Source organism: Acanthisitta chloris, unplaced genomic scaffold, assembly GCF_000695815.1.
Source record: "Acanthisitta chloris isolate BGI_N310 unplaced genomic scaffold, ASM69581v1 scaffold18859, whole genome shotgun sequence".
In the NCBI taxonomy this organism is placed as follows: domain Eukaryota; kingdom Metazoa; phylum Chordata; class Aves; order Passeriformes; family Acanthisittidae; genus Acanthisitta; species Acanthisitta chloris.
Window position 1 is genome coordinate 27,154 of NW_008693316.1, and position 11,937 is coordinate 39,090.

Consider the following 11,937-nt stretch of genomic DNA (forward strand, 5'->3'; position numbering starts at 1 on the left):
AGGCATAAATGGGATAGAGAATTTAACATTAAAATTCTACAATAAAACAGTAGCTTTCTGCTTCTCCTCTTTACTTTTTAATACAGCATATTAGTTATACTGATGAGGATCTCAAGCCAGCTTCAGATCACTAACTGATGCTATGTTCAGACTGACTGGACAAGAAGCAGGCATATTTTCAGCAAACTGTAACAGATCCTCCATAAATACACAAAAGAGTGTGACCAGTTATCACTAAAAGTATAACTTCCCCTGCTATCTTTTTATTTATAATCTTTCTCTCCTTCACACACAAACAAATCTATGCTAATTGAAATTATTAGATTTTCCTCAGTCCATATATTTGCTTTTTGTTTAAGAGCATGAATCATCAGCACACAAAACAGGACTGGAGGATAGCACCTAGTACCACACCATGGATACAGCAGAAGTCTTTATATATACAACAGTTTAAGCACAAGAGGAATCCATTTAACATAAGAATTTATAATTTGATTTATTCTTACTGTGACTGCTGAGTTACAGCAGTAGCAATTAATTTCTTACTAACTACACAATCCAGGAAAAAGCAGAAAGCTGAAGACACCAAGGTTTATGGGTTCAAACAGTCTGCAGTTGTGCTTCGCACGGTTTTGCGTAAGTCTGGAAGGAACAGGAACACAAAGGTCCAGCCTGCAGGGCTCCAAATCTTCACTAAGACATTGGGTTGCTTTGGATCAGAGACCAAAAAAAAAAAACCAAAAAAAACCACTAGGGGCTGAAGAGGAACACTGAAAATTAGGCCTGCTTACACTTGCAAAAACCCAGGGAAACTGAGTCATTTGGGGAACATCTGGTCATTTCAATGAACTCTGATGTGGATAGTTAGCCTTCAGAGATCCACAGTGTTAACTACATTTCCACTTGGAGTGACAAGGAGAGGGTTTTTTTCGGTAGTCCTTCAATAGCACCTGACAGAATGGAAAAATGAGATAGCTAACAGGGACTCTGGAAGACATTCTCTGGAAGCTGATCCAGTGCAGTTAGGTAGTTGAAAGCTGTGGCTTCAGGGGAAACTGAGGCTATCTAACAGCTCCCTAGAGCCAAAAGAGGAAGACTATACTCTCATCCCCTTATTCTTTGTCATCTCGTAGAGGCCTAGTACCTCCTTTGCACTGACTCTAGTCAATACTGCATCCCTTTACAAGCCACTTAACTCCCTGTAAGAACAGGAAATACCCAGGCTTTCTGTTGCTTTTTAGTGAGGTAATTTAGTGACTTATACAGGCATCTTCACAGGTGCTTGGCAAAACAGAGGCACACAGTGAGCTGGAAATACGCAGCAGGGACACCCTTCTCCCACATCAAGGTAAACTGTTCAGGCAGTCTGTCCTCATGAAGCCACAACTCAATAAAACCTCACCTCAAAATCAGACTGGAATATGTAACTGCTTTTCAGACTTCATATTAACCAAATTGTGGAGCTATCTGATTATATATATTTTTTTAAAAAATGTTTAGTAGTGAAGATCAGCAATAGAGGGTCAAAGTCAAATACCTGCAGGCAGTTTATCTAAACTGGGAATTAGTCGCTTCACAGATGCAAGCACAACGGACAATTTCAGTGCATTTGTATTCTTCCTAGGTTAATTTTCTCTGAATCTTGAATGCTCCCTACAATGGACCAATAGCTCAGTGTAACAGCAAGAATCAGCATGGGTCCAGATCTATATTCTCTAAAATCTGTCTGATCCAAGATTTTCCTTGTCTGGACTATCTGTTTATTATTATCATGCAGCACATTTTATCAGCTGCAAACAGGATTGTTCAACAGAAAAGATGTAAGACTGCATGGTACAAGTGGTCTAAAATGTAGACACATGTTGGTAACAAAAACCTCATATACCCAGGATAAGATGGTTTGGCCTCTGAAAGGTAAAAAAACCCGACTTGGAATGAAGTAAATCCCTACAAAAAGTCAATTTCAGAAAGAAAACATCGACTCAAATTCATGCTTTGTTGCTGTAATTTACATTTTCACTAAAAACAAACAGTGGTAAATTTGAATTGTACACTATGTAAAAAAAAAATCCCCTGCCTGAAGACTAAACACATAAAATTCAAGCCCAAATGAAAACTGGTAATGAATATACAATACCAGTCCATAAATACAAGCCAAATAATACAAGCTCTCAAGTCCATTTCTAGCAGTGCTGTGATTACTTAACCAGATGGCAAATGTACCAGGTCAGAAATAAGAACAGCCTTCTTTAAGGCAGGAAACGTGAGACTTTTAAAACCCTAATCCATCTCTGAAAATTCATCAGAAACTTGTACTAACAAACCTCCCAGGGCTCTAAAAATGTGAAGTGATGCATGACTGCATTGGAATTCTAAAATTGCCAACTGATTTGCAGGAGATTTTACATACACACACACACTCATATATAGATGCTCATGGTTGAAAAGAAAACAAAAGTCAGAGGGTCCACAAAAGCTTACAGAGTTTTATTAGTAAATTATACACTTGATGTGGAAATTGGTATGTTAGTCCCTGACCTCCTAGTATAAGCACATTGCAGTGGGTTTTGAATAAAGGGGTAAGACTGATTTGCAGGAGATTTTACATACACACACACACTCATATATAGATGCTCATGGTTGAAAAGAAAACAAAAGTCAGAGGGTCCACAAAAGCTTACAGAGTTTTATTAGTAAATTATACACTTGATGTGGAAATTGGTATGTTAGTCCCTGACCTCCTAGTATAAGCACATTGCAGTGGGTTTTGAATAAAGGGGTAAGGTGAAATGAAAGTTAAAGAGGGGAAGAGAGAGAGAAAGAAAGGAAGAATAGAGATCACCAGCGCTGGCTCCAGCATTGACCCAGCTGAGATGTCCAGGGTCCTTGGGGCACATGCATGCCTGGGTTTTGTGGGGGTACCATTTTATAGGATCAGTTTTCCCTGTCCCAGAGATAAGTTTCTTGCTTTCTATGCAAATTAGTTACCACGCACACTCCGTTCTTCTAGACCTTTCTGGAAATGGGTTGGAAGGCTTTGGGGGCCTTGGGTGGTCTCGATCCCATCCTACAGTCCATGCCCATGTCTTGGCCTTATTCCTGCACTTGTGCTGTACTGTGTTGTGCTTATCTCCAGAGCATGAACAAGGGCGTTTGTTCCAAAATAGTGCTGCCCTACCTCCATATGGCCTTCTTCTCCAGCCACATCCTGTTCTTTCTTACAGTGTGTTACTACCAACAATCCTTGGTTGCCTCCACCGCTATCAGTGTTTGAGACATACACATTAGCCCCCTTATTCTACAGAGAACCCACTCTCAAATTTGGTTACTGATTCTTCTCTTGATGCAATACTACAGTCACATGAATGAGAAGTGCCTTGTGAGCCTGGACTTTGCAAGAACTCATGAATATTTGAACCTCATCCCATTACATTCATACCATGCTCAGCCCAGTGAAAAGTGCTACTATGTACTGAGGCACCTTTATTTCAAACAGCAGCATCTTGTGCACCTAAATTCTCCTCCTGATAAAACTGAAAGCCCAAAACCTTGCACAGAGCAAAATATTTCCAAAGAAGCTGGTGTGCAGTACTTGATGTTCTGAAACTTGTTTTTGAAAAAGTTTACTGTGGAATACTTAAGTCTTTACAGCTTCCTCCACTCCCCCTTTTTGAAAGGAGCAACAGCTGAAAAGTTGGTCAAGCGGGCCTACATCTATGTAGTAGTTATATTATCTTCTGCTCCTTTCATTTCCTATAAATTACATTTAATGCACTAAACACATACTTGTAAAAGTAAATAAACACCAGTTATCATAAGAACACACACAACAGAAGCTATTCAATAACACTTCATTTCACTGTATCTCTTACTAAGTGTTTCATGGAATACCTTAAAATGGAACACTAAGCATGCCTATGTATTTCACAAAAATACAGAAAATGCACAACTAAAATGCAGGAAGGCCAATTTGACAAACACAGTGTTATTAGCATAAGCTAATAATTAGCTCAGCACTTAACAAGACTAATGAAACTGGCCCTTTGCAATTTAACTGTGCAGTATCAGCCAGAGCTGAAGAAATTATAGTCCAATAATTTATTTCTAGAGAAGAAAAGGAGAACACTGCTGTCTCTACCTGTGAGCCCATTTTGAGGTCAATGGCAAGAGAAATGGGCAGCTTTCCATCTTTGCACTCTCATCCTCAGTCTTGAGGGTCCCACCTTTTAAACTGGATTGACATGGCAGTGACACATCTCTACTCTAACTGCAGTAGCATTAGAGAGGAAAAATGGGGTAGGGGAAAGAGACTGTATTTTTCAGAAGCATCAGACCAGAAGGTCAATGGAAGTCATAGAAACAAATTTTCAAAGCTGTAGATGTGTCTAAAGAACCTATGCAGACATTGCCCCAAAAAGACTTCTCAAAGGCACAAACATGAAATAGAAGACAACACTGCTCAAAATTCACAGTTAGTTATTCTGGCCATTGGTTGGTAGTACACTGCAACTACTGTGCTCAGAGATTTTTGTGATCTACTAATTGCACTAATGGATTCAATACCAACTGTCTCTGCCCCATATCTGTTAGCTTATTGCCCAACAATTCACCACCATTCCTGTACTCCTGACCAAATACCTTAACCAACCATGCCAAATCAGTTCCCCTTACCTTCACACATTATGTAAGTACAAGACACACTTCAGGTTTGTGCATATAGAGAACTCAGTGCAGGTACTTCAATTATTTGTAAAACTGCACCATGAATTCAGTATCATAAGTGTTTGGGCACCTCACTGAATTGCTGCAGTGTCATGCAGAACCACAAAATACATTAACATTTGGGAGCAGAACCCATGAGTCACATTCACAGGCTCAACTGTGGTACACTTACAAAAAGTCTATGTTTCTTGAAACAGTAGTAAAAAGCTCAGCTGTCCAAACAAGTTTCAGACCTGCGCAGTTCTACATTACTCAGTTTTGCAGAAATAATTGAGATAAATAATTATGTGCCAGAAGCCTTATATTTCCAATTTTCATATCAGAAAAAATCTGAACAGATTTAAATTACCTTGCACTTGTCTGGACTCATCTGATTTTTTTTCCCTAATAACATGTTTACGATCTTTATGAGGATGCTTCTCTTCTAGACAGTCATACTGTAACAATCCACAAAGCAGCTAAGATAAGAGGTTTTGAGAAGACCTCTTCCTCCAGAACAAAGGTGGACTAACCTAAGATGCTTTCACTTTTCATCACTGCCCTTATGCCAGCAATAAATGTGCCAAAGTGCACACAAGCCCTCCCTAATCCAATTTGAAATGAGCCAGCTTATAACAGAGTGAGACTGTTAGCCACAAGAACTGCTTCTGGAAGAATGTATCAGTAATATCTTAAAACACCTCAGCTATTTGCAAATTGCATTTGTCCACACCTGTACTTTAGCAGAGGTGTGCATCATGCTGCCAGAGCATATTTCAGAGAAGGTAAGTCATCTTGGTTCAAGTGAGTCACTTTGACAATATCAGTATAGTTAATGTAATAAAAACTGGCAGAGGTTAAAACAAGAAAATATTTCAGGCCAAAACCAAGCAGTTTGGTAGCTTACACAGTAACTGTGAAAAACAGAACTGTATTTGAAAATCTAGAATTAAAAGCAGCCAAAAACTGATTTTGTTCTTAAAAAATAAAATATCCAAACAGTTCATTCCAGGAAGAAAACAAACCCCTCTGATTTCTGTCTCAAGTATCTCTTTGGCATCCAGTGACTCAGGACAGAATACCTGTTCTGCTAACATCTACTCATAGTCCTCAAAAACCCAGGAATTTTGTCCCCCAGTATTAAAATTCTCAAATTCAGGAGAAATAACAGCACAGAGTATGTTTCTCTATCTTGTTGTTGTTATTAATTAAGTCTCATTTGCTGCTCCTGAATTGCTGCTATTTAGTTGCACTGGATGGGTGTGTTAGAAAGTAATGGAAGATGGATCAACAGCTGTAGTTATTATGAAAATTATGGCAGTACATGAGAGGAATTGCAGCTGCTCAATTCATGCAAATAAGAGCTACTTGACAATGCCTATAATTACACAGTATGTCAAAACAGCATAACTGGAACGTAAGTAGAGACTACATATTTCAGAGAGCCAAAAGATTTCCATTTCATTATGTTCATATTCCCTAAACTCCTATTTAGGGATAACATGATACACTTTCTGTCAACGGACTCACAAATACAGAGAGGTCTACTGAGTCTCCCAGGTGCATTCCCCTGTCAGCACTGCAGCTGCCTAGCACGGAGCCTCTCCCCGTGTTTCCTCAGCATTTGTAATGCAGCCTGTACTCAGAACTGAGCTTTCAGCTCACCACGTGCTGAGCAGATATGAAGAAAGTCCCAGCCACATCTACTTTCAAAGCAAAGGAAGATTGCTTCCAAGTGGCTCAGACAATGCAGATACCATCTCCTCTAACCAAAGCCTGTCCCTGATAGCAGGAACGGCGCTGTAATATTCTAGTTTACTTTCCTTAGTATTCCTTTAGAATGTACCTGCTTTCAGCTTGCTCTGGACAATACCTTTCCCATTCAGACACTGAGGCCCTCTTTAAGAGCACATTTCCTTCTCTTAGGTAAGAACTTCACCAGCTCCTCACTTTCAGAGAGGCTGCCCACAGCGCTTATCCTGTTACATCTGTAAGGCTGTTTGCACATTAGCAATGGTTTATATAAAGTGACATTTTATTATTTTAGTTTCTTCCCATTCCCATTCTGCATTCAGTCTCTTTAATTAAAGCCCTTTGTTTTTCACTAGTTGTTTCATGCCAGCAAATCCCTGCACCTGCATGGAAAAAAACAGGGACGGAATCTCATTTGCTTTCTCCTGCACCTCAAACTCTTGTTTCAACACAAAGTTATGTTACAAATAATAAACCCAGAACATGAAATACCAGACTAATGAACACATTTATTTATTTTTACTTGTGATATCCACACAAAGAGACACAGGGGGATACACAGTTTTGCAGTCCTCCGACCTCTCATTCAGGGGTGAGTTGGACCCACTTGGTGTATAACACAGTCGGTTGCTATAGTTCCTTACTGCTCTTGTTTTACACGGCGATTCAAAGTGTGTAACCTGGCAGTAAATCATCTTTCCTCTATACAATCAGGAAATCAAACCCCTTTTTCCTATGAAGTCTGCTGACTAAGTCTGGTTCTAAATGCCTTGGAACCCAGGGACATTACTCCTGGTAAAAATGGTACCTCAAGCTTCCCCCATTTCACATGTACAGTCATTAAATTGCTGATCCAACATAACATTACTCAAATTGTTAGTCTTACCTGAAATCACACGCTGTGGTAAGTTCTGCTCCTCCTCCAAAAGCTTTTCCTTGGACTAGTGCAACACTGATCAAAGGCAATCTACACAAGAGAGTTTTGTAAGCAAAAATCATACTTTTAGTCTTTTAGAAATTACAAAACAATTCTACCAAACCATCTTCATAGTAAAAGTTCAGAAAAATGTACTCTTCCAATTCATTCAAATAACTAGATCTTTGTGGGTAGCACAATACCAATTCCACTTATGTCAAAATTACTACTGCATAATTGATATGGAATCCCAAAATGAAACAGCAAGATAGATATATCAAGTGCAATCAAACTAAATGAGATCATGCATCATTTTATGAGAAATACCTGCTATAGATTATACCTAAAAAGACCATGTGCAAGGAGGAGTGTCAAGACAGCAACACAAGATTCTACTCTAAGCCAGTGCACTACAGAAAGCAGTAGAAAGGGACACAAAGAACTGAAGGGGTGGGTTATCTAAAAATAATGAGATTTACCATGGCAGCTTCAGCAGCTTCTTCAAACTGTGCTACTATCTCAGCCATCAACAAAACCTTTTTTCTTTTTTTTTTTGAGAACAAAAGCATTTGAGGAAAGCAGCAATCTGTTACCTTTGTTGGTGTTGTACTTAATCATGCTCAAGGTATTTAATCATGCTCAAGGTAATTCAAAGGACAGAAAGAAGGAAGAGTATGTTTCCCCACTGCCATTGTGAAGTGAATACTAACGAACAGTGACTTAGGATAAGCCAAGTTCCCTAAGAAATTGGTTAGTCACAGAATCTGCACACTGATACAGCTGTTTCATCTTTTACTACAAAGACATTTAGCACATTGAGCAGTTTTCAAACCATATTCAGAAATCAACTTCCCAATCATGACCATGTTTGGTTTTAGTTCTACTTTAACTGAAGCACCAACAACTTCTTATGGCCCAAGTTCACTTACCAGCTGCAACACACTTGATACAATACATGACACAAGTGAACCCACTGAAAGGATGCAATCTCATTTATCCTGTGGTTTATTAGGAGCCAGGAGACATGGGTCCAAGAACCCTACATCCACACTGTGATCCATCTGAGGCACCACTTTCAGGGTCACAGTCAGAATCAGCTCCCTCTAAGGGAGACTGATCCCATCTACAACAGATGTCCTCAGACAGCAGTTCACTGCTCTCCACAAACCATTGCTTCAGCATACTCTAAAGTCAACACACCTGAGGTAGGGGCTTAATCTTCAAGCATTTTCCTTCTCTTTGCTTTGCCTCATCAATTTTGATTATACAGAGACCAATTTATACAAATGGATTGCAATCCTGAGGATTCCTTACAGTGCTACTACTATAAGCCTCCAATCTCCCAAGCAATTTTACAAAAAAATGTTAATTCATAATAGTTTCTCATATAGATTATTTGAAAACAAAGAATATTTGAAAACAAAGGGTATTTATCTTCAAAGAGCTCTGAGCTGAAAAAAGACAGACTCTACCACACATGGATTTAATAGAAATGTGACTTCTTAAGTGAAGCTAAATCTAAAGGAAAGGAAAAAGTGTTTTTCAAAAGTACCAGATGGTAGAACTGAATACATTCCTCTTATGAAGTGGGAAGATTGAATTAATATATTAAATAAATGCTACCTGTGTAGGCTGCATAAGCTGTCCTTGCTTGTTATTTAAGAGCTACCGATTGAGTTGAAGAAGTCAGTTTCAGAGCTAATGAGTTGAAGAAGTTAGTTTTAGAAAATTTGAAGGCCTAGATTTCCCTAACTCTAGGTATGTCCTAGCTCTACATATACAAGCCTATAGGATTTTTTGCTGTTCCAATCTCTGGAAATTCTAATAGTTGTAAAATGTCAAGGTCTAATTTAAATCCAAAAATACCTACCTGATTAACATGTGTGAATACAAGGTCTGGGATTCATAATTACATACTCAACACTATGCCTTTAACTTTAAACATCTTGTTAGAGAGTTAGCCAAAATATATTCCAATACTTATAATTACTTCATAAAGAAGGGTAAATAAAATATATTACCTCATAAGTCTGGTTAAGGTGCTTTGCATGAACATGCACATATTCATCCCATCCTACAACGAATAGGAAATTAAAAAATGTTAAGTGATCTTAATGTGAAGCAATTAAACACACGGAGTAGACAGGAGCAAGGATTCTTTACTTTAGTGGGTTTTTTTCCTCTTTGGTTAATTTGCCCAAATTCCTGCCCAATCCCACTATGAACAAATAGAAAACCTAGTACAAATCAGGTTTAAAAAATTAAAGTCAGAACTCATTCGACTTCTATAAATTTCAGTTATAATTAAGCCACCATTAAAGTAAATGCAATACTGAACTTCCAGGATGTGAAATTTTACAGTTTTTCCTCTTAATTTCCTCTTCCCACTCCCAGTTAAACATCCATAAAGCTGAGTTTTTAAAGTATGTATAAGACCATAGTACATTGCATACTTTTCCATTGCATACTGTTCCAAATCCATAAAATTTGAGACAAGATACAATTTACCAATTTAATTTTTTATTGCTTGGGCCAAAAGCATTTCAGCCAAAAAAACCCAAACAACAAGCCACAAAAAAAAAGCTCTACCAAAACAAAACCAAGAAAAAACACAAACTAGAAAGAAGGTTCTTCTTATTTCTCTCATCCTTTATGTTTTACATCACCTTTCAATCAATAGTAAATAAAGGTACAATTGTTCCCTTCTCACCCAGTACAAGAACTAAAGGTCTCCAAACAAAATCAGTTGCTGCTATGTTCAAAACAAGTATTTCTTCCTACATTGTGCAGTTAAACTGTGGAACACTTGGCAGCAGGACATTGCATCCTCTACATGAATTCAAGAGCAACTAGATAAACTTGTGACAGAAAAAGCAACAAAAGGTTATTACATAGCAGGTAACACCTCTAGCTCTATAAGTCTTAGTCACAAGTTGCTGGGGCTCAGAGAATATTTTGAAGTAAAATTATTGCCTATCTGCCTCCCTTGTTATTATATTCTTTCTCAGACATCTAGTATTAACCAGGAACTTGACAAACAACTGGGCTAAACAACCAGTATCACCACGTTCATATAAATACTGAAGTGAACTACATGTACTATGTATCCCAGATTAAAAAAACAATAATTATGTTTGAACACTGTAGAAATAAACAAAGCAGTAGGTAACAATTTCAGTATGTCTTCCAAACAATAAGAAAAAAACCCCGAACAAACCAAACATCTCTTTACTGGAATTTACTAATTTCTAAAATGCAATTTTACAGAGGTTGGCAAGTCAAAGAATCTGCCTGAATTAAAAGCTTCTGACTCACACCTCAGGGAAAGAAATGATACACAGTAAGTCTCCAATACATCTTTGGAATAGGACCTTGAAATAATAGGGGGTCAACTTCAGGTGATTTGTTGTCCATTTAGTCATGTATTCCCAAGACATATTCTGCACAACAGCAACTGGAATTATGGTGTTCAGGCACAGATCTCTGGCAGATATAAGCTGCCATGACAATCACTGCAGAATCAGTGAATTCAGTTTTAATACACTAAAGGCCTCCTTGAAAATTTCAGCACATGTTGATTTACAAAGAGGCTTTTACTTATCACTGTAGCCATCTCCTACACCAAATATTTTCATTCCAAATTAATATTGGAGTGTTATTAACAAATTAATATAGCAATATTTTCATTCCAAATTAAAGAACTATCGAATCCTTCATGATTAGCTCTCTTAATAGCTAAGACCAAAATCCACCCAAATACACAAGGTAGCAGTTCTCAGACACAGACTTGCACAGTTCCCACACTGTAACTGTCAGGATAAAGCTGCAAAAAAAGCACTTCAGAGAACATAATTTTTCACTTCATCACAGCAGAGTTCTTGCATTCAAACTGGCCCTCTCAATTCATGCCAAAATCCAAAATGGTAGTTAAAGATTAATGCCAGAATAGACCAGCTTGATAAACACAGCTATGACTGAGCAGACAAAAAGAAAGGACTTCATAGCACTCAGGTGCTAGAGAGATTACTGTGCGTCCTATGGAAAAAATGCAGGCACAGAAGACACTGAAAAAAAAATCACAATTGCATGAGTGCTGGCCAATAAACCCTTCAAACCTTCCTGATAAGGAAAATTAGGCTATATTAAGATAAAACACTCTAAGAGGTGTTCGCTGCAGTCTAGTGGAATAATTATATTTTCAGCTCTAATACTGTCCTTGAAGAAAGAAGAACTCTAACAAGCACAAAGGGAAGTAAAATACAGAATGCACTGCATATGGAAGAAAAGGATAAACAGCTTGCAGTGGGGCTTGGGGAGGCAGGGAAGAAGAAAATCACCCTCTTAAGGTAAAAAACTGCACCACTCGCTCGTTTTGCTGCAAGAGCTCAGAGCCCATTTCCACTACAGATACAACAATATGTCTAGACCATCTCCAGCTGCTCCTAAGCCCTCCCTCCCTGGCTCACTGCTTGGGAACCTCTGTCCTAGGCTTCTAGACAGAGACCAAGGAAAGTGAAATTCTCCTTCATGCCTTCTTCCTCTCAGCAGCTTTTTCAAGATCCATTCCT

The 11,937-nt window shown here is 38.3% G+C and overlaps 1 protein-coding gene across 1 annotated transcript in view; it reads right to left on the bottom strand.

Annotated features, from left to right (window-relative positions):
* ECHDC1 (enoyl CoA hydratase domain containing 1) overlaps window positions 1-11,937 on the bottom strand; it is a 31,175-nt gene that overhangs the window by 11,985 nt on the left and 7,253 nt on the right. Inside the window, exons 3-4 of the mRNA XM_009083039.1 lie at window positions 9,391-9,443; window positions 7,340-7,420 (exon numbers count right to left, since the gene is read on the bottom strand). Of these exons, the coding sequence (XP_009081287.1) occupies window positions 7,340-7,420; window positions 9,391-9,443 (134 nt within the window). The remainder of the gene's footprint in view (window positions 1-7,339; window positions 7,421-9,390; window positions 9,444-11,937) is intronic.